Source organism: Bos indicus, chromosome X, assembly GCF_029378745.1.
Source record: "Bos indicus isolate NIAB-ARS_2022 breed Sahiwal x Tharparkar chromosome X, NIAB-ARS_B.indTharparkar_mat_pri_1.0, whole genome shotgun sequence".
NCBI lineage: Eukaryota > Metazoa > Chordata > Mammalia > Artiodactyla > Bovidae > Bos > Bos indicus.
In genome coordinates this window covers 72087628-72109662 of record NC_091789.1, presented here as the reverse complement: position 1 = coordinate 72109662, position 22035 = coordinate 72087628, and the positions used below count along the sequence as shown (strand labels likewise).

Here is a 22035-nt window from a genome sequence, read left to right as displayed (position 1 = left end):
GGTTTCCCAAGAGGCAGGTCAGGTGGTCTGGTATTCCCATCTCTTTCAGAATGCTCCACAGTTTATTGCGATCCACACAGTCAAAGGCTTTGGCATAGTCAATAAAGCAGAAATAGATGTTTTTCTGGAACTCTCTTGCTTTTTCCATGATCCAGCAGATGTTGGCAATTTGATCTCTGGTTCCTCTGCCTTTCCTAAACCAGCTTGAACATCTGGAAGTTCACGGTTCACATACTGCTGAAGCCTGGCTTGGAGAATTTTGAGCATTACTTTACTAGCGTGTCAGATGAGTGCAATTGTGTGGCAGTTTGAGCATTCTTTGGCATTGCGTTTCTTTGGGATTGGAATGAAAACTGACCTTTTCCGGTCCTGTGGCCACTGCTGAGTTTTCCAAATTTGCTGGCATATTGAGTGCACCACTTTAACAGCATCATCTTTCAGGATTTGAAATAGCTCAACTGGAATTCCATCACCTCCACTAGCTTTGTTTTTAGTGATGCTTTCTAAGGCCCACTTGACTTATTCCAGGATGTCTGGCTCTAGGTGAGTGATCACACCATCATGATTAGCTGGCTCATGAAGATCTTTTTTTGTACAGTTCTTCTGTGTATTTCTGCCACCTCTTCTTAATATCTTCTGCTTCTGTTAGGTCTATACCATTTCTGTCCTTTATCAAGTCCATCTTTGCATGAAATGTTCCCTTTGTATCTCTAATTTTCTTGAAATAAAGCCTTAGATCTTTATAATCTGGTTTGCTCTTTGAACTGGCTTGAGAATAAAACACATTTCACATATTGTATCTATTGCAGTTGCATAATAATATAAGGTTGGTGCAAAAGTAACTGTGGTTTTGCTTTGTTGAATTTTACTGTTTGATACTGGAATACATTCTTAAATAAATGTGCTTATGTTATGCATCATTTTAGGGCATATTTCCTGCTTTATGGGTTTTTTTTTGTTTGTTTTGTTTACCAACTGAGCTGTCAGTGAAGCCCAATGACTTATTACTTGCTGTTTATTTTATATGTATTTTAGAATATGGAAATGATGTTAGAAAAAGGCAAATTCGAGGGCTTTTTTAAAATGTATTTATTTTTTAATTGAAGGATAATTGCTCTACAGAATTTTGCTGTTTTCTATAGAACATCACCATGAATCAGCAGTAGCTGTACATATGTCGCCTCCCTCTTTTCTTATTCAAGTTCAAAATGGGTAGTAAAGCAGCAGAGACAATTCACAACATCAGTAACACATATGGCCCAGGAACTGCTAATGAGCATACAGGGCAGTGGTGGTTCAAGAAGTTTTGCAAAGGAGATGAGAACCTTGAAGATGAGGAGCACAGTGGCCAGCCATTGGAAATTGACAATGACCAACTCAGAGCCTTCATTGGTCATCCTCATATGAGGAGTTGCTGAAGAAATCAACATGTACCATTCTATGGTCATTTAGCATTTAAAGCAAATTGGAAAGGCAAAAAACCTCAAAAAGCCAGTGCCTCATGAGCTGACTGGAAAAAAAAAAAAAATTGCTTTCAAGTTTCGTCTTCTCTTATTCAATGCATCAGCAAACCATTTCTTCATTGGATTGTGCCGTGCAACGAAAAGTGGGTTTTCTACAACGACCAGCGATGATCAGCTAAGTGGCTGCACAGAGGTGAAACTCCAAAGCACTTCTCACAGCCAAACTTCCATCAAAAAAAGGTCACGGTCACTGTTTGGTAGTCCGCTGCCAGTCTGATCTGCTACAGCTTTCTGAATCCCAGCAAAAACCATTACATCTGAGAAGTATGCTCAGCAAATCAATGAGATGCACCAAAAACTGCAACACCTGCAGCAGGCATTGGTAAACAGAAAGGGCCCAATTCTTCATGACATCACCCTATGCTTCACAAGTTGAATAAATTGGGCTACAAAGTTGTGCCTCATCTGCCATATTCACCTGACCTCTCACCAACAGACTACTATTTTCTCAAGCATCTCGACTACTTTTTTGGGGGGAAACGGTTCCATAACCAGCAGGAGGCAGAAAATGCTTTCCAAGAGTTCGTGGAATCCTGAAGCATATATTTTTACATTACAGGAATAAACAAACTTATTTCTCATTTGCAACAATGTATTGATTGTAATGGTTCCTATTTTGATGAATAAAGATGTGTTTGAGCCTAGTTATAAATGGCTTAAAATTCACAGTCAGAACTTGCAATTACTTTTTCACCAATGTTAATATATTGGTTCCAAAGAGATGGGTTAAGAATCGTTTTGAATGCTCCTTAAAGTCAGTTAATACAATCACACAGTGTTACCTTTCAATGTAATCAAACTAAAATTTCAGCTCTAAACATGGACTTATTTCAAATATCACTGGAATTAACTTGAATATCACTCTTGCCCTATACATAGTCACCTTTCACTCTAATACAAGTTATTAGAATTATTTTAAGACTTGGAATAGTACACATAGATCTGGAATAGTTACTTGAGGAGAAAATGATTGGGTAAGTTTCTGTACCTACCTATGATGATAATCTAGTATCTGAATTAGTTAGCATGGAAGAAGTGAAGGTGCTCAGTTGTGTGCGACTCTTTGCGATTCGATGGACTATAGCTTACCAGGCTCCTCTGTCCATGGAACTTTCCAGGCAAGAGTACTGGAGTGGGTTGCCATTTCCTTCTCCAGGGGATCTTTCTGATCTGAGGATTGAACCTGGGTCTCCTACATTGCAGGTAGACGCTTTACCCTCTGAGCCACAAGGGAAGCCCATAGTTAGCATGGAAGGGTGCTATTATATAAAGTAGAAACTCCAACTGTATAATTTAGGTAGCCAATATAATACTAATATATTCATGAGAGTGACCATAAATCCTCTAGCATCACACGCTTAAATGTAATATAAGTTTTAGTAAGAGGTTAATCTCAAATTAAGAGAGTTTTTCTGTCACAACCTGAGGAATAATGCAGGCAAGGACACAAAAGCATTCCACTGTTTTATTAACAACAGTGCTCACTGATCTGTGAATAACCTGGAAAAAAATGAAGAGTATTGAGTTATTTTACCAATCTATCCATCCATCACCAGAGAACAGGTTTCAAAATGATGGATTATATCACCACCTTGCAGTTTATCGCACACAACATTCTCTCCTCAAGGGAAAAACAAACAGGTGATCATACAGACATCATCATGCTTACACTCTACATTATGTATCATCTCCATGCCAATATCAACTATTAACTAGAGGGAAAACTGTTTTGAAAACCACATACAAAAGATTCAGAAAATTAGGTATGTCACTGTTTTTTTTACCCTCTAGTATTTTACAGTTTATAAAAATTCTGTTCAAACAATAGTTCTCAAACTTCATAGAGACAAGCTTTCTTGTCTAGTTAATTTACTCCACAATGCTATTCTAATAAGGACAGCTCTCAATTGAAATTGTACATTTCAGTGGTTCCTAACATTTTTAAGTGGTGATACACTCCTTGAGACACTGACAGAAACTAGGAACCTCCTAAAAATGCAGCTATGCACATTACACACACAAAATTTGGCATGCAATTTCAGGTTGTTTACCCAAAAATTCCTGAAACCTAGGTGATTTATTCTAGGCACTTGGCGCCAGGTTAAGGACCCATGAATTTGAAGAACTCCTATTATTATACCCAGCCTTCCACTGCTGTCTATTTAAGCTAAGCTATGTATTTTTAAGATGATGGCTATAAGTTGTCTTATGTTATAATTCAAGATAGCCAAATTAAAAAAAATAATAATAACAGGATTGTTATTACTGGTATTCTTTAAATGTGTAGATTGAAAAAAGGGGAAAGAAAATACAATGTGATTATTGTTAACAGATGATGGGATTTAGTTAATTGTAATAATAAATAGTAATACTTCTGTTTCTGTTTTCCAAAAATTTTGTACATAAAATTACATTTCTTAAATAATAAAGACATAATTTCATGAAGTATGATGACACCAACAACAGGAAAATGATTAAATAAATTATGGCACTTAGGTCCATATACCAGAGAACTATTCAGACCCTTACATTTTAAGTATACATATACATACATGTTCATACATAGACATCTGGGAAGATATGCAACTAACTTAACAATGGTAGAATTCAAGGTAGGAAACAGGACTTCCATTTCTTTATAAAAGTGAGTGTGTGTGTGTGTTTTCTTTCTTTTTTTTTTTTTTCAGTATTTTCTTTTTTTCCCTAACTACTAAAAATGTTATATGTTACCCAAGAATTTGTTTTTCAGTGGATATCTAACATCTCCTGACAGGTACTTTGCTAAATGACCTACATGAATTACTCCACTGATCCAAGTGCCAAGAGATTTTGAACTGCTCTGTTCTTTAAAGAATTTTTACATAGTTCCAGATCATAGAATCAAAAATTGAGAAGTAAGATTTATTCTCCCTGCTTATCAACATTTAGCTAGAGTAGACTACTCCAAATTATATACTGAGTTGGACTAAATCAGTACTTCTCAAATAGGCATTATTTTGCCCTCAGGGACATTTGGCAACGTCTGGAGATATTTTCATCTGTCACAAGTAGGTAGGTGAAGGTGGTGGCATCCAGTGCATAGAAGCCAGAGATGCTGCTATATATCCTAAAATGCACAGGTCAGCTCTTACATCACAGCAAAAATTATCCTGTCAAAAAAGTCAACAGTCCTTTGATTAAGAAACTCTGGCCTAAACCAACAGCCTCTGGAATAATTACATATCTCACAGAAATGGACCATGTTCAATGACAGGGTAGGGTCAGACCACTAATGGTTCTTGGCACAGATTGAAGCCAAATCTTCTTGATCTTTCTAGATGGGTTAACAGAGCAGTCTGGGATTTCTGTAACTTCCTAAGTGTCATCTGTGTGCCTTGATTAAATTAATTTCACATCATATCTATTTAGGCTCCTTCAAATAATTTCTGGGTACTGATGACATTCATTCTTAGATTGCACATTCTGGAACCTTATGAAATATATTTTCTTATTCTTTAACTGGTCCATGAGTGTGCATTTTCTTTTCTTTCCTCAACTACAGTAAACACTACTGACACTGCCATCAAAGTCTATGTCATATTCTTTTTCGTATATATCCACTACACCAAGGAGATTACTAAGCAGAGAACAGATGCTTAAAACTAGCTGTTGAATTAAATGGGAAGAAATTAAAATAATCAAGCTAACAACAAATGACACAGATGCTTCATCACAACTTCCTGTCACTTTAACTAAATCTTTCTTGTTGATTAGAATTAGGCACAGACAGCAATTCACCTAGTTGCCTCCTCTTCAGCAGTGTTCCCTAAACAAGCAGCATCAACATCTGGATATATGTTAGAATGCAAATTTCCAGGCCCCATTTCAGATCTGCAAGTCAGAAACTCTAGGTATGAGACACAGTAATCTTTTAAAATCTGACATTAAGTGAAAGCTTGAGAAACTCAGCTCTATGAGTCCTTTAACACGCAATCTTTGCAGCAATTCATATATACTAACTATTCACTCAACTTATCCATCAAATACTTAATGAATGACTAATACATACCAGGCATTGCACTGGGGCAATTCTGTATAACTTCCTAACATCAGAGTTTTAAAAAATTATTACTATGGTTTTGTAGGCACAAGTCTAGCCAGTTGATTACACTAGGGTCAGAAAACCTGCCACCTACTTCTGTAAATAAACTTTTTTTGAAACACAGCCATGTCCATTATTTTACATATTATCTAAGACTGCAAACAGTTTCAACCAAAACCATATGGCTTGCAAAGGCTAAACTATTTACTATCTAACCCTTTACAGAAAAAGTTTGCTGACCCACTGGATTACAACACAAATCTGGCTCAGTGCCTAACTTGGTTTCATATTTGCCCTCGTGGCATTCTAAAACAGCCTCAATAGCAACAGCAGTGATAATTATCACAATCATAGTAAGAGTAATAACACCTAATACTTCCATAGTATTTACTAAGACTAGTTTAAGCACTTTCTACATACTAATTCATTTTAAACCTCAGAACTTATGAAGTAGATACTATCATTATTATCCCCATTGAAAAAAATGAAGAAATGGAAGCACAGAGAGGTTAAAGAACTTTCCCAATTATACACAGCTAGTAAATGGTGAAACCAGGATTTGGCCCCTTGGTCTGGCTCTAAAATGCACACTCTGGTTCAGTGCACTAAACTTACCTCTCCTTAACACCACTAGAACACAGATATCTGCTTTCACCTACCCAAAGAGGTACCTGTAAATAACAGTTCCAATAGCAGTATTTTCCAAGTTTTCCTATATCTCTCTGGTCTTTAGAGCCAAGAGGCACCTTGGCTATTCACTATTTAGAGCCTCTTCTTTTTATAAGCTCTTAACGAATGATTATCTGATTAAAAAAAAAAAAAAAAAAGCTATTTTTTTTCTACAAAACTCCAAACAATGGTTCTCAACCCTTGTTATTAAGGTCATGGATGCCTATGAAAATTCAATGAAATTATGCATATTTTATATTTTATAAAGATATAATCTGCTATGTATAAATTCCAAAGTTAAGTGCACCTTAGGTTAAGAACCTTATCATATTTCAATGCAGTTCTATTCAGCTGCAGTGTTGCAAAACGAAAAATGTGTAGTGATCCATTATGAAAATATTTCTTACTTAACCATAGGATCTATATACTCAATGTTCAATTAATTAATCCATTTCAATTTAATTCACTCTGGCCATTTTTGAACATTTAATTTCAAATACTGAAGGCTTGATTCAATAATCAAGCTTTACACTAACACACACATACACACACTGCACTTGTCAAATATACAGTTAGACACAGGGCCAGATTTTGTACCTAGTTGAATCATGAAGTTCTACTTGTGACACTGTGGGAGGACATCAAGAGGATTTAGAGCATAAAACAGATCAATGCTAACTAGTCCCAAAAATGTGTAAAACACAATGGCTACCTGTCAGGAAGCATTTAACAGGAGGCTTCCTGTGTGCTCTTTTGGATCTGTCAGGAATCCTCTGTCCCTTATTAACTCCTGAATATTCAGGAATTAAGAGGAGTTGGCAAACAGCTCCCGGGGCTGAGGAATGCATGCGTTTGCTTCCTTAGTTTTTCCATATGGTGATAAGTAACTATTTATGATCCTCTTCCTTTTTATGAACCATATGGTAAAAGTGATTATTTACAACCCTCTCTTTTTGATATAGATTGCCTCATGATAATTTGTAAGTCTGGACTTTTGATTTTTATCTTTGCTGAAAATAGCTATCTTGTAAGACAATATATATACCCACATTATGTTGAATAAAACACCTTTGCTCCACGAGACCTTGAGTCCCCGTGTCTTTATTTCTCTCTCTCTCTCAGGTTAATTCTTTGAAGCGCAGAAGCCCGCTGACCTCACTTTCTTACCTGGGCTTCTAAGACTTCTCGAGAAAGCACACTGTGCCTTCACCCCCTCAGAGGGCGCCTGGTGCCTATGTGAAGCAGTGCAAGCTCCGTGTCAAGAGCTTTATTGGTTTCCTGTGTAAACCAAAGAATATCAGTCTCTTTCTCTCTCTCTTTTACTTTCTTATCGTCAACTCCGGACAACCAGGTTCCAGTCCATTAAAGGACCTGAACAGCTACCAGGCTTATCTGCATTCAGTCATTTCAGTTCAGTTCAGTTCAGTCGCTCAGTCAGTTCAGTCGCTCAGTCGTGTCTGACTTTTTGCGACCCCATGAAACGTAGCACACCAGGCCTCCCTGTCCATCACCAACTCCCGGAGTTCACTCAGACTCACGTCCATCGAGTCAGCGATGCCATCCAGCCATCTCATCCTCTGTCGTTCCCTTCTCCTACTGCCCCCAATCCCTCCCAGCATCAGTCTTTTCCAATGAGTCAACTCTTCGCATGAGGTGGCCAAAGTACTGGAGTTTCAGCTTTAGCATCATTCCTTCCAAAGAAATGCCAGGGCTGATCTCCTTCAGAATGGACTGGTTGGATGTCTTGCAGTCCAAGGGACTTTCAAGAGTTTTCTCCAACACCACAGTTCAAAGGCATCAATTCTTTGGCGCTCAGTCTTCTTCACAGTCCAACTCTCACATCCATACATGACCACAGGAAAAACCATAGCCTTGACCAGACGAACCTTTGTTGGAAAAGTAATGTCTCTGCTTTTGAGCATGCCATCTAGGTTGGTCATAACTTTCCTTCCAAGGAGTAAGCGTCTTAATTTCATGGCTGCTGTCACCATCTGCAGTGATCTTGGAGCCCAAAAGAATAAGGTCTGACACTGTTTCCACTGTTTCCCCATCTATTTCCCATGAAGTGATGGGATCGGATGCCATCATCTTCGTTTTCTGAATGTTGAGCTTTAAGCCAACTTTTTCACTCTCCTCTTCCACTTTGATCAAGAGGCTTTTGAGTTCCTCTTCACTTTCTGCCATAAGGGTGATGTCATCTGCATATCTGAGGTTATTGATATTTCTCCCGGCAATCTTGATTCCAGCTTGTGCTTCTTCCAGCCTAGCGTTTCTCATGATATACTCTGCATATAAGTTAAATAAGCAGGGTGACAATATACAGCCTTGACGTACTCCTTTTCCTATTTGGAACCAGTCTGTTGTTCCATGTCCAGTTCTAACTGTTGCTTCCTGACTTGCATATAGGTTTTTCAAGAGGCAGGTCAGGTGGTCTGGTATTCCCATCTCTTTCAGAAATTTCCAGTTTATTGTGATCCACACAGTCAAAGGCTTTGGCATAGTCAATAAAGCAGAAATAGATGTTTTTCTAGAACTCTCTTGCTTTTTCCATGATCCGGCGGACGTTGGCAATTTGATCTCTGGTTCTTCTGCCTTTTCTAAAACCAGCTTGAACATTTGGAAGTTCACAGTTCACGTATTGCTGAAGCCTGGCTTGGAGAATTTTGAGCAGTACTTTACTTGCGTGTGAGATAAGTGCAATTGTGTGGCAGTTTGAGCATTCTTTGGCATTGCCTTTCTTTGGGATTGGAGTGAAAACTGACCTTTTCCAGTCCTGTGGCCACTGCTGAGTTTTCCAAATTTGCTGGCATATTGAGTGCAGCACTTTCACAGCATTAGTATTATCAAATGCATGCATACAAGTTATAGGGGTGTGAGGGAGATCGATTTGTTCATGGTCTGTTTTTCCTTTATCAATTAGGTAAATTTGGGAAGTTGAAATAATTGCTTTATTCATCTAAACTGGTATTATCTATTGGTCATAGAATTAGAACATGTTTCTAGAACAATGTAAGAATAGCCCTTATTCTCTTCTGCCTTTTTTTGAAGGGGTAGTGATTATGCACTGACAGTGAGAGGAGAAATAGCAAATTACTACTTGTTAAACAATGAATACTTAAAAATCCCCCGAAATAACAATATTTGTATTAACTTTCTCTTTTTTTTTTTCCAGAAAATGTTGTTTGAAGACACACTACATAAGAAGATAATTGTGAAGAATGAATATCAGGACATGTGGATTCTAGCCTCACCCTCTTTTTATGTTAACTTTCCTCATTTGTAAAATTAGACAACCAGTCAAAACAATTTAAAAGCATTCTTCCAACTTTAATTTTTTCTGTTCCATAACTAGCAGAATAGTAGGGAGAATTTTACAAGAAGATGGATTAAGGAGAATGCTGTTGAAGAGGAAGAAATATACTGATAAAGAACCTAGATCCATAACCTAGTCCACACTTCGGTGAAGGGGAAAGAACATTGGAAGCAGACACTAAAAAGCACCTGAAACGTTGCTCTTTCTGACAACATGCAGTTTAAGTCATAAACTCATAAAATTTTCCATCAGTATAATCTTTGGTCAATTTTAAGTCTTCTCTTAGTTTTCAAATATGTTTACCGAGTTTAGCAAACATCTCTTAGATTTCTGAAAATTCTCTGAATAAAAAAAAAAATTGGTTATTACAGAATAAAATAAGCAGGTTACTTTGGTCTGAAAGACGTTTTGTACTAGGAGTTCTCCAAATGGAACAATACAATATTCAGTAAAGCATATATTTTGATCTTTGACTTTAGACTAAAGAAAATATTTTCTTAAAGCAGAAGAAAAAGACAAAGCAATATAAAATGTCTTACATTGTATATTAAAAAACAAATTTCATGTTTATAACAAAATCATGGTAGTATCTATGTGGCTTATTTGGGGCATCATTCTTTCTGCCATTACTGAATGAATGTATCAAATGGGAGATTTCCTTTCCTGTCATTCTGTGCTATTCCTATAATCTTGAGCAAGTTACTTATGTTTTGGACCTTTGGTGTTCTGTCATTCTCTTTTTATTTAAAAAAAGCTATAAGTTAATCAAGGTGTGCTGAAAATTTCGTGAGGTAGATGGCACATCTATTCAATTTTCCACATATAATATTCAGGAAAATGCCATTTGAAGGTAAGTACGCAATACCAAGTGGTGATTTCACACACACACACACACACACACACACACACACACAATTTACATTACATGTTAAATGTAAAATGGACTCATTCTTTATGTTTTAACAATCTCACTACATTAAAGCAGAAAAAGAAATAAAAAATAAAATCTAGGCTGAAACCTGAAGAACCAAAGGCTGAATTATCCGGTAAACTATCAGTTAAATACTCTTTCTTCACAAAAAACAAGTAACAATCTCTAGGCAGTCTAGGTTTATTTATTAAAAAAAATTTTAAATGTAGTTTTTTAGATCCCATAGATACTGCTTTATTTCATACATTATAAAAACATGACACAGTATATGAAACCTATTCAGAGCTAAAAAGTAGTTCTAAAGGCTACTATGCTACCAACCACACAGATAGCAGAAATAAATTACTTGATTAGGGCTTAAAAAGGACTTCTGTCTGGAAGATAAAGCGTGTGAGAGTTTAAAAACCTGTATACTGCATACATATCCTGCCCAATGTTCCAAAAAAAAATTATCAACCAACTAATACAATAGGGGAAATTCTATGGCTTGCTAGACTGGAAAAATATATAGGTTTCAATGACTTTTCTTCTAGTATGGTCCAATTTATGTATCTTGACACATTAATGGGTAGTAGGTAGTATAATAAATAATCTTCATTTTCTTTGGTGGAAAAAAAAAAACTACAGATTTAAATTGATAAAAACCTCAAAGGGCGTTTATTCATGGAAGTTATCTCTAGTAGTTAAAATGTTATATGTTTATGCAGGATACATTCAAAATTCAAAGATATGACTTACAAAAGTCTTTGAATCGTTCACATAAATATGCATGTATGTCATTTATAACAGTAGCCTTGATGAGAATACACTGTAACTGGCTGTGAGAAATGCTTAAGAGGGTTATATTAAAACAGAATACAGAATGGTGGTTAGAAATCACAGAACAGGTGACACCTAATTCTGATAACCTAGTGATAAAAAGTGCTGACTATGATGTATAGATGGTGATAGTGTTAGTACAGAACAATATTTATATGAAATTATAAAGCATTATGCAAGGAATCAAATATAAGATTAAAAGTTAATATCCCTAGGCCAAGTAAATGCATTTTTTAAATTTATAACCACACAGATTCATATATATAATATGTAAGAACTCAGAGTTGCCTTGATTACCACAGAATCACCCAAAAGTTTAATATACTACTTCAAACATAAGTCTTTTTTTGTTGTCGTTAATATCATATACATTTAATTATATCATTCTTTGCAAAATGAATTCACTTCAAATTGGAGAGAGTGAGATATAATTTTTATAACAAACATTAAATATGAACCACATACAAAATTCTGAGCTAGGCTCTGCAGAGGATAAAAAGATACAGAGGGCTGAAAAATATATATATTGAGAGGATTACAATCATCTTTGGGAAAAAATGTTTTGTCTAAAAAAATTCAACATGTAAGAATCTCATTCAAATTTAATCAGTACAGGACAAACAAATGAAACTTTAAATGTCTTTTCTCTTAAAAACAACAAGTAAACAAAAACTACATAAAGATTTACAAATGTATAAATTAGGAAATGAAATATAGGGCTTCTGTGATAAAATAAGAATGAGGTTAAATATTCTATTTTCATAAAGTGTTGCTAAGGAAGCCAGTGAGCTTCCACTCACTCCCCAGTGATCTGTTCATTCTGTCCCTATTCCTTATCCTAAAGCTGTGTAGGAGTAAGTGGCAAGTGGGAACACAAGAGAAAGTATTGTGTCTCCTTTTGAATTAGGCAATGCCATAGGAAGAAGAAAAGAATGACTAAGAAATCCACGTGTGTCCGTCCTTAGTAGCTCAGTCGTGTCTGACTTCTTGTGATCCCATGGACTATAGACTGCCAGGCTATTCTATCCATGGGGATTCTCCAGGCAAGAATACTGGAATAAGTTGCCATGCCCTCCTTGAGGGGATCTTCCCAACCCAGGGATCAAACCCAGGTCTCCCACATTGCAGGTGGATTCTTTATCATCTGAACCAGGGAAGACCAAGAATACTGGAGTGAATAGCCTATCCCTTCTCCAGAGGATCTTCCTGACCCAGGAATAGAACAGGGGTCTCTTGCATAGCAGGTGGATTCTTTACCAACTGAGCTAGAAGGGAAGCCCAAGAAACCCACAGAACTCCCCTATTAGTTTTAACTGATAGGAAGAAGTCTGGTCCTGGGGGACATGACACTCCCTGTTCATCCCTACTTTGGCAAGCAACTGGAGGAGGAAGAACTTGTCTAGAAATACAAAGACCTATCTTTCAGAATGAAGTTACTTTCAAATTCATAACCTTCTTACCATAAACAAAATCACACAGTTAAGAAATGCAGATTTGAGAATACCTACTTCCAGTAGTATATTCAACTAGATACTGTGAAGGGACCCCTATTACTAACAAAAAACTATTTCTTACATTAAAAATAATTTTTATTGCATTGCTGAGAGTGAAGGAAATAAGAGAAATATCCAGAGGAAAATCCCCAACCCCAAACATACATAGGCACAGTACAAATCTTGAGCTGAACACAAAGTTTTAAGCAACAAACACTGCAATTAAAAAAAAAAAAAAGTCACATTGTCTGTATCAGCATGAGAGCTCTATCTGCAGTTCCTTTATTAAGCAAAGACCCCTTGAAGGGAGTCAGCATGGTCTCAAGTCTTACTGCCTTCTGGCTGAAGCAAAAGACAAATAATCCTTGAAGGAAAGTGTCCTTAATTTGGGCCCCCAGATTTCCACAGATTAAAATGAATCAAAAAAAATAATAATAAAAAAAATAAAATGAATCAAATACAAATTCTCAATCAAAAATAAGCATGACAAAAGGAAATAAATCATTAATATAAATCAACAGAAACAACACATGGCAGAATATAAAATATCTGTATATGAAAGAAATGAACAAGCAAAAGAGAATACCAAACAATGACAAGGAAGACTTCATGGGGGAGAAGCAGAACTTCTAAAAATGAAGGGAAAAAATACTGAAGTAAAAAAAAAAGAATTAAGACATTTCTCCAAAGAAGACATACAGATGGCTAACAAACACATGAAAAGATGCTCAACATCACTCATTATCAGAGAAATGCAAATCAAAACCACTATGAGGTACCATTTCACACCAGTCAGAATGGCTGCAATCCAAAAGTCTACAAATAATAAACGCTGGAGAGGGTGTGGAGAAAAGGGAACTCTCTTACACTGTTGGTGGGAATGCAAACTAGTACAGCCACTATGGAGAACAGTGTGGAGATTCCTTAAAAAACTGGAAATAGAACTACCTTATGATCCAGCAATCCCACTGCTGGGCATACACACTGAGGAAACCAGAAGGGAAAGAGACACGTGTACCCCAATGTTCATCGCAACACTGTTTATAATAGCCAGGACATGGAAGCAACCTAGATGTCCATCAGCAGATGAATGGATAAGAAAGCTAAGGTACATATACACAATGGAGTATTACTCAGCCATTAAAAAGAATACATTTGAATCAGTTCTAATGAGGTGGATGAAACTGGAGCCTATTATACAGAGTGAAGTAAGCCAGAAGGAAAAACACCAATACAGTATACTAATGCATATATATGGAATTTAGAAAGATGGTAACAATAACCCTGTGTACGAGACAGCAAAAGAGACACTGACGTATAGAACAGGCTTATGGACTCTGTGGGAGAGGGAGAGGGTGGGAAGATTTGGGAGAATGGCATTGAAACATGTAAAATATCATGTATGAAACGAGATGCCAGTCCAGGTTCAATGCACAGTTTTTAAAAAATAAAAAAATAAAATGAGACAAAAAAAAAAAATTGCAGATTAGTTACAAGTGAAGAGAACTAATAATATGGAAAATAGACCTATATAAGGTACTAAGAATGTAGCAGGAAGGATAAGGAAATAGAAAATATGAAAAAGAAATTAAACAATATGGAAGGGATAATGTTAGGTTTTAAAACATATCTATTTGTGGTTCCAAAAAGGTGAAAATGGAAACAGGGGACAAAAACAAATTTGCAAGATACTGACTGATAGTTTTCTACAATAATAAATGACAATTCACAGACAGAGGAAATAAATACAGTTATTTGAGCCATGTGGAATTATAGGTTAAAAAGTTTTAATACTGTTAATTTCATATGGTTTGACCTAAGAGAAAATAGATAACATTTATAAAGAAATGACAATTAAGCAACATAAAACTTCTTAATGGCAAAAAAGGAAATCAAATTTTAAAGTACTGAGAGCCAACCTAGAACTCTTTAGCTAATAAATATCCACTCAAGACAAAAAGGGGAAAAAAAAGTTGTTTTCATGTACACACAAACTAGAAAGCATTAACTACTCAGAGCATAAACTAGAAGAATTTTTTAAATTATATACTTCAGAATAAAGGAACACACTCCTGTTAATCGCATTTACCCTGCTTGATAAAAGACAGATTGTCAGATGGAATTAAAAAAAAAATTTAATAGTCTCCTATTAAGAGCTCTAAATTTAGTTAAAAAATGAAGGGATGGAGAAAGATATAATAGGCAAATACTAAAAACTTGGAGTAGTTACTTGATATTAGACAAAATATACTTTAAAGGAAAATGTACTATTAGGGATGGAGAAACCAGACTATGCAAAATATTAAATTCATCAGAAATATTAAACTGGAAACATATATGATCTTAATAAATTGACTCAAAATAAATATAAAATAAAAACTGATAGAATTACAGGGAGAAATTGACAAATGAAAAATCATAATGGGAGATTTCAAAACATTTCACTTTATTATTGACAGATCAAAGATAAACACTTCAATAAAGTAATGTTTGAAAATTACAACTCAAAGCCTTGCTTGTCAGACTTAAAAACCAATAATTAGACAACCCTATAAGCAGAATTGGAGAAGGCGATGGCACCCCACTCCAGTGTTCTTGCCTGGAGAATCCCAGGGATGGCGGAGCCTGGTGGGCTGCCATCTTATAGGATTGCACAGAGTCAGACACAACTGAAGTGACTTAGCAAATAAGCAGAATATATTAAGAAGAGGTGGCAAGAAAGAATACACAGAAAAACTGTACAAAAAAGATCTTCATGACCCAGAAAATCATGATGGTGTGATCACTCACCTAGAGCTAGACATCCTGGAATGTGAAGTCAAGTGGGCCTTAGAAAGCATCACTACGAACAAAGCTGGTGGAGGTTATGGAATTCCAGTTGAGTTATGTCAAATCCTGAAAGATGATGCTGTGAAAGTGCTGCACGCAATACGCCAGCAAATTTGGAAAACTCAGCAGTGGCCACAGGACTGGAAAAGGTCAGTTTTCATTCCAATCCCAAAGAGAGGCAATGCCAAAGAATGCTCAAACTACCGCACAATTGCACTCATCTCACACGCTACTAAAGTAATGCTTAAAATTCTCCAAGCCAGGCTTCAGCAATACATGAACCATGAACTTCCAGATGTTCAAGCTGGTTTTAGAAAAGGAAGAGGAACCAGAGATCAAATTGCCAACATCTGCTGGGTCATCGAAAAAGCAAGAGAGTTCCAGAAAAACATCTATTTCAGCTTTATTGACTATGCCAAAGCCTTTGACTGTGTGGATCACAAAAACTGGAAAATTCTTCAAGAGATGGGAATACTTGACCACCTGACCTGCTTTTTGAGAAACCTGTATGCAGGTCAGGAAGCAACAGTTAGAAATGGACATGGAACAACACACTGGTTCCAAATAGGAAAAGGAGGATGTTGAGGCTGTATATTGTCATGCTGCTTATTTAACTTATATGCAGAGTATATCATGAGAAACGCTGGGCTGGAAGAAGCACAAGATGGAATCAAGATTGCCGGGAGAAATAACAATAACCTCAGATATGCAGATGACATCACCTTTATGGCAGAAAATGAAGAGGAACTAAAAAGCCTCTTGATGGAAGTGCAAAAGGAGAGTGAAAACATTGGCTTAAAGCTCAACATTCAGAAAACGAAGATCATGGCATCTGGTCCCATCACTTCATGGGAAATAGACGGGGAAACAGTGTTAGACTTTATTTTTGGGGGCTCCAATATCACTGCAGATGGTGATTGCAGCTAAGAAATTAAAAGATGCTTAATCCTTGGTAGGAAAGTTATGACCAACCTAGATAGCATATTAAAAAGCAGAGACATTACTTTGCCAACAAAGGTCCGTCAAGTCAAGGCTATGGTTTTTCCAGTGATCATGTACGGATGTGAGAGTTGGACTGTGAAGAAAGCTGAGCACCGAAGAATTGATGCTTTTGAACTGTGGTGTTGGAAAAGACTCTTGAGAGTCCCTTGGACTGCAAGGAGATCCAACCAGTCCATTCTGAAGGAGATCAGTCCTGGTTGTTCTTTGGAAGGACTGATACTAAAGCTGAAACTCCAAAACTTTGGCCACCTCATGCGAACAGTTGACTCACTGGAAAAGCTTCTAATGCTGGGAGGGATTGGGGGCAGGAGGAGAAGGGGACGACAGAGGATGAGATGGCCGGATGGCATCACTGACTCGATGGATGTGAGTCTGAGTGAACTCCAAGTGTTGGTGATGGACAGGAAGGCCTGGCATGCTGTGGTTCATAGCGTCGCAAAGAGTCGGACACAAGTGAGCAACTGAAATGAACTAAATACCCCACTCACACCTATGGATAGATCAACCAAACAGAAAATTAACAAGGAAACACAAACTTTAAATGATAAAATGGACCACTTAGACCTATATATATAACATTAATATATATTACATAATATAACATAATATATTAATATAAAACACATATTAATAAATACACACACACACACAGGGTATTTCACCCCCAAAATATGAATCTCACTTTTTTCTCAAGTGCACATGGGACATTCTCCAGGATAGATCACATCCTGGACCATAAATCAAGCATTGGTAAATTTGAAAATATGGAAATTATTTCAAGCATCTTTTCTGATCACAGTGCAGTAAGGTTAGACATCAACTACAGGAGAAAATACGACTAAAAATAAAAATATATGGAGGATAAACAACAAGCTTCTGAATAACCAACAGATCACAAAAGAAATCAAAATGAAAATCGCAATATACATAGAAACAAATGAAAATGAAAACACAACAATCCAAAATCCTAATGGATTCAGTAAAAGCAGTGCTAAGAGGGGTGTTCATAGCTATACATGCCTACCTCAAGACAGAAGAGAAACAGCAAATAATAACACTAAAGGCCAACATCACTGATAAACATAGATGCAAAAATCTTCAACAAAATTCTAGCCTACAGAACCAAAGACCATATTAAAAAGATCATATATCATGATCAAGTGGGCTTTATTCCAAGGATGCAAGGATTCATCAGTATTCACAAATCAATCAATCTGTTACACCATATTAATAAATTGAAAGATACAAACCATATGATAAATTGAACAGATGCAGACAAAGCCTTTAACAAAACTGAACACCCATTTATGATGAAAAATCTCCAGAAAGCAGGCTTAGAAGGCACATACCTTAACATAATAAAAGCCATATATGACAAACCAATAGCAAACATTATCCTCAATGGGGAAAAACTGAAAGCATTTCCTCTAAAATCAGGAACAAGACAAGGGTTCCCATTCTAACTACTACTATTCAACAGAGTTTTGGAAGTCTGAGTCAGAGAAATCAGAGAAGGAAAAGAAATAAAGGAATTCAGAATGGAAAAGAAGAAGAAAAACTCTCACTGTTTGCAGATGACATCATCTTCTACATAGAAAACTCTAAAGAAACAATCAGAAAATTTACTAGACCTAATCAATGAATATAGTAAAGTTGCAGGATGTAAAATTAACACAGAGAAATCCCTTGCATTCCTCTACAATAATAATGAGAAAAGAGAAAGAGAAATTAAGGAAACAGTCCCATTCACCATTGCAAGAAAAAGAATGAAATATTTAAGAATAAATTTAACTAAAAAAAAAAAAAAAGACCTGTATATACAGAACTATAAAACACAGATGAAAGAAATCAAATATGACACAAATATATGGAGAAATATACCATGCTTGTGCATTGGAAGAATGAATATAGTGAAAATGAGTATACTGCCCAAAGCTATCTATAGATTTAACACAATCCCTATCCAGCTACCAACAATATTTTTCACCGAACTACAACAAACAATTTCACAATGTGTATGGAAACACAAAAACCCTCAAATAGCCAAAGCAATCTTGAGAAATAAGAATGGAACTGGAGCAATCAACCTGCCTGACTTCAGACTATAATACAAAGCTACAGTCATCAAGCCAGTATGGTACTGGCACAAAGAAAGACATATAGATCAATGGAACAAAATAGAAAGCCCAGAGATAAATCTACATCCCTATGGACACCTTATCTTTAACAAAGGAGGCAAGAATATACAATGGGGAAAAGACAATCTCTTTAATAAGTGATGCTAGGAAAACTGGACAACCACTTGTAAAAGAATACCACTAAAACACTTTCTAAAACTATACAGAAAAATAAAGTCAAAATGGATTAAAGATTTAAATATAAGACCAGAACTATAAAACGCTTAGAGGAAAACATAGGCAAACCACGCTCCGACACAAATCACAGCAAGATACTCTATGACCTACCTCCCAGAGTAATGGAAATAAAAACAAAAATAAACAAATGGGACTTAATTAAATGCAAATGCTTTGCACAGTGAAGGAAACTATGAGCAAGGTGAAAAGGTATCCTTCAGAATGGGAGAAAATAATAGCAAATAAAACAACTAACAAAGAATAAATCTCCAAAGTATACAAGCAGCTCCTGCAGCTCAATACCAGAAAAATAAATGACCCAATCAAAAAGTGGGCCAAAGAACTAAGTAAACATTTGTCCGAAGAAGACATACACATGGCTAATAATCACATGAAAATATGCTCAACATCACTCATAATCAGAGAAATGGAAATCAAAACCAAAATGTGGTACCTACCATCTTATGCCAGTCAGAATGACTACCATCAAAAAGTATACAAACAATAAATGCTGGAGAAAAAAAGGAACCCTCTTACACAGTTGCTGGGAATGCAAACTAATACAACCATTATGGAGAACAGGGTGGAGATTCCTTAAAAAACTGGAAATAGAACTGCCATACGATCCAGTAATGCCATTGCTGGGCATACACACCAAGTAAATCAGAATTAAAAGAGACACACTGTACCCCAATGTTCATTGCAGCACTATTTACAATAGCCAGGACATAGAAGCAACCTAGATGTCCATCAGCAGACTAATGGATAAGGAAGTAGTGGTACATACACACAATGGTATACTACTCAGCTATAAAATAAGGAATGCGTTTGAGTCAATTCTAATGAGGTGTATGTAACTGGAGCCTATTATACAAAGTGAAGTGAGAAAGAGAAACACCAATATAGTATATTAATGCATATATATGGAATTTAGAAAAACGGTAATGACTACCCTATATGCAATACAGCAAAAGAGACATACATGCCAGAACAGACTTCTGAAAGCTGGTCAATGACCTGCAAAAGAATCAAACTAGAACACTTTCTAACACCATACACAAAATACAACTCAAAATGGGTTAAAGATCTAAATGTAAGACCAGAAACTATAAAACTCCTAGAGGAAAACATGGGCAAAACACTCTGACATAAATCACAGCAGGATCCTCTATGACCCACCTCCCAGAATAAAGGAAATAAAAGCAAAAATAAACAAATGGGACCTAATTAAACTTAAAAGCTTATGTACAATGAAGGAAACTCTAAGCAAGGTGAAAGGACAGCCTTCAGAATGGGAGAACGTAACAGCAAAGGAAGCACCTGACAAAGAATTAATCTCAAAAATATACAAGCAGCTCCTGCAGCTCAACTCCAGAAAAATAACCCAATCAAAAATTGGGCCAAAGATCTAAACAGACATTTCTCCAAAGAAGACATACAGATGGCTAACAAACACGTGAAAAGATGTTCAACGTAACTTATCAGCGAAATGCAAATCAAAACCACAATGAGGTACAATCTCATGCCGGTCAGAATGGCTGCTATCAAAAAGTCTATAAACAATAAATGCTAGAGAGGGTGTGGAGAAAAGGGAACCCTTTTACACTGTTGGTGGGAATGCAAACTAGTACATCCACTATGGAGAAGTGTGGAGATTCCTTAAAAAACTGGAAATAGAACTGCCATACGACCCAGCAATCCCAGTGCTGGGCATACAAACCAAGGAAACCAGAATTGAAAGAGACACATGAACTCCAATATTCATCGCAGCACTGTTTACAATAGTCAGGACATCTAAGCAACCTAGGTGGTCATCAGCAGACGAATGGATAAGAAAGCTGTGGTACATATACACAATGGAATATTACTCAGCTATTAAATATAATGCATTTGACTCAGTTCTAATGAGATGGATTAAACTGGATTCTATTATATAAACTGAAGTTAAAGAAAAACACCAATAGAGTATATTAACACATATATATGGAATTTAGAATGATTATAATGATGATCCTATGTGCCAGACAGCAAAGGCGACACAGATGTAAAGAACAGAGTTTTGGACTCTGAGGCAGAAGGCGAGGCTGGGATGATTTGAGAGAATAGCCCTGAAACATATATATTACCCTATGTGAAATAGATCGCCAGTCAAGGTTTGATGCATGAGACAGGGTGCTTGGGGCCGGTGTACTGGGATGACCCTGAGGGATGGGATGGGGAGGGAGGTGGGAAGGGGATTCAGGATGGGGAACACATGTACACCCATGGCTGATTCACGTCAATGTATGGCAAAAACTACTACAGTATTGTAAAGTAATCATCCTCCAATTAAAATAAATAAATTAATTAAAAAAAAAAAAAAAGATGAGCATGAACTCATTAGGCTTCAGCCTAAGAATTAGCAAGGGCAGAAGAGGGGAGGGGTGAGTTGAATAACAAATAGTATGTCTGTATATACTAAATCTTGACTAAATTTCATTTTTGTCTTTCTAATTTTCATCTGTTATTCAAGTATCATTTTAAGAAGAGATAAAAAAACCAATGCCCATCTTACCTGCAGAAACACTGAGGGAGTTCTCCTTGACCATATAAAGGAAATAAAAATGGAGTGTTGCCATATCGCCCAAGAGAGTGAAGAAAGTTCTTAGTAGCTTTGAGACCATCTATGGTACTGCTGCCTGTCTCTGATGTCATTGCCATTGAGTGCAGAACAAAATATTGGAGGTTGGGGGTTAATTTTTGAGTTTTTAAATATTCAGAAAATGTAATTTCCTCATAGGCTATGAAAAGAAAGAGGAAAATTTATTAGTTAAAATCAGAACCAAACTTCCATTTAAAACTACTGTACAAAAATTAGATCAAGTTTGCTTAAAACACTTAGCAAAGGACACAGTTGGTGGTAGTATTACTACATTTTGGACTGAGACCGTTGATTTTAGAGGGAAAAAAACTAGGAACAACGGCACTATCCTAACTGGATTGATGACACAATTTTTAAGTTTTAAATGATGATTCTGTGTT

At 36.3% G+C, this 22035-nt stretch overlaps 1 protein-coding gene across 6 annotated transcripts in view; it reads right to left on the bottom strand.

The window, feature by feature from the left end:
• Positions 1–22035, bottom strand: part of CHM (CHM Rab escort protein) — a 260470-nt gene that overhangs the window by 117119 nt on the left and 121316 nt on the right. For all 6 annotated transcript variants that reach the window (XM_070785342.1, XM_070785343.1, XM_070785345.1 and 3 more), the window contains one exon: positions 21569–21794. In XM_070785342.1, the coding sequence (XP_070641443.1) occupies positions 21569–21794 (226 nt within the window). The remainder of the gene's footprint in view (positions 1–21568; positions 21795–22035) is intronic.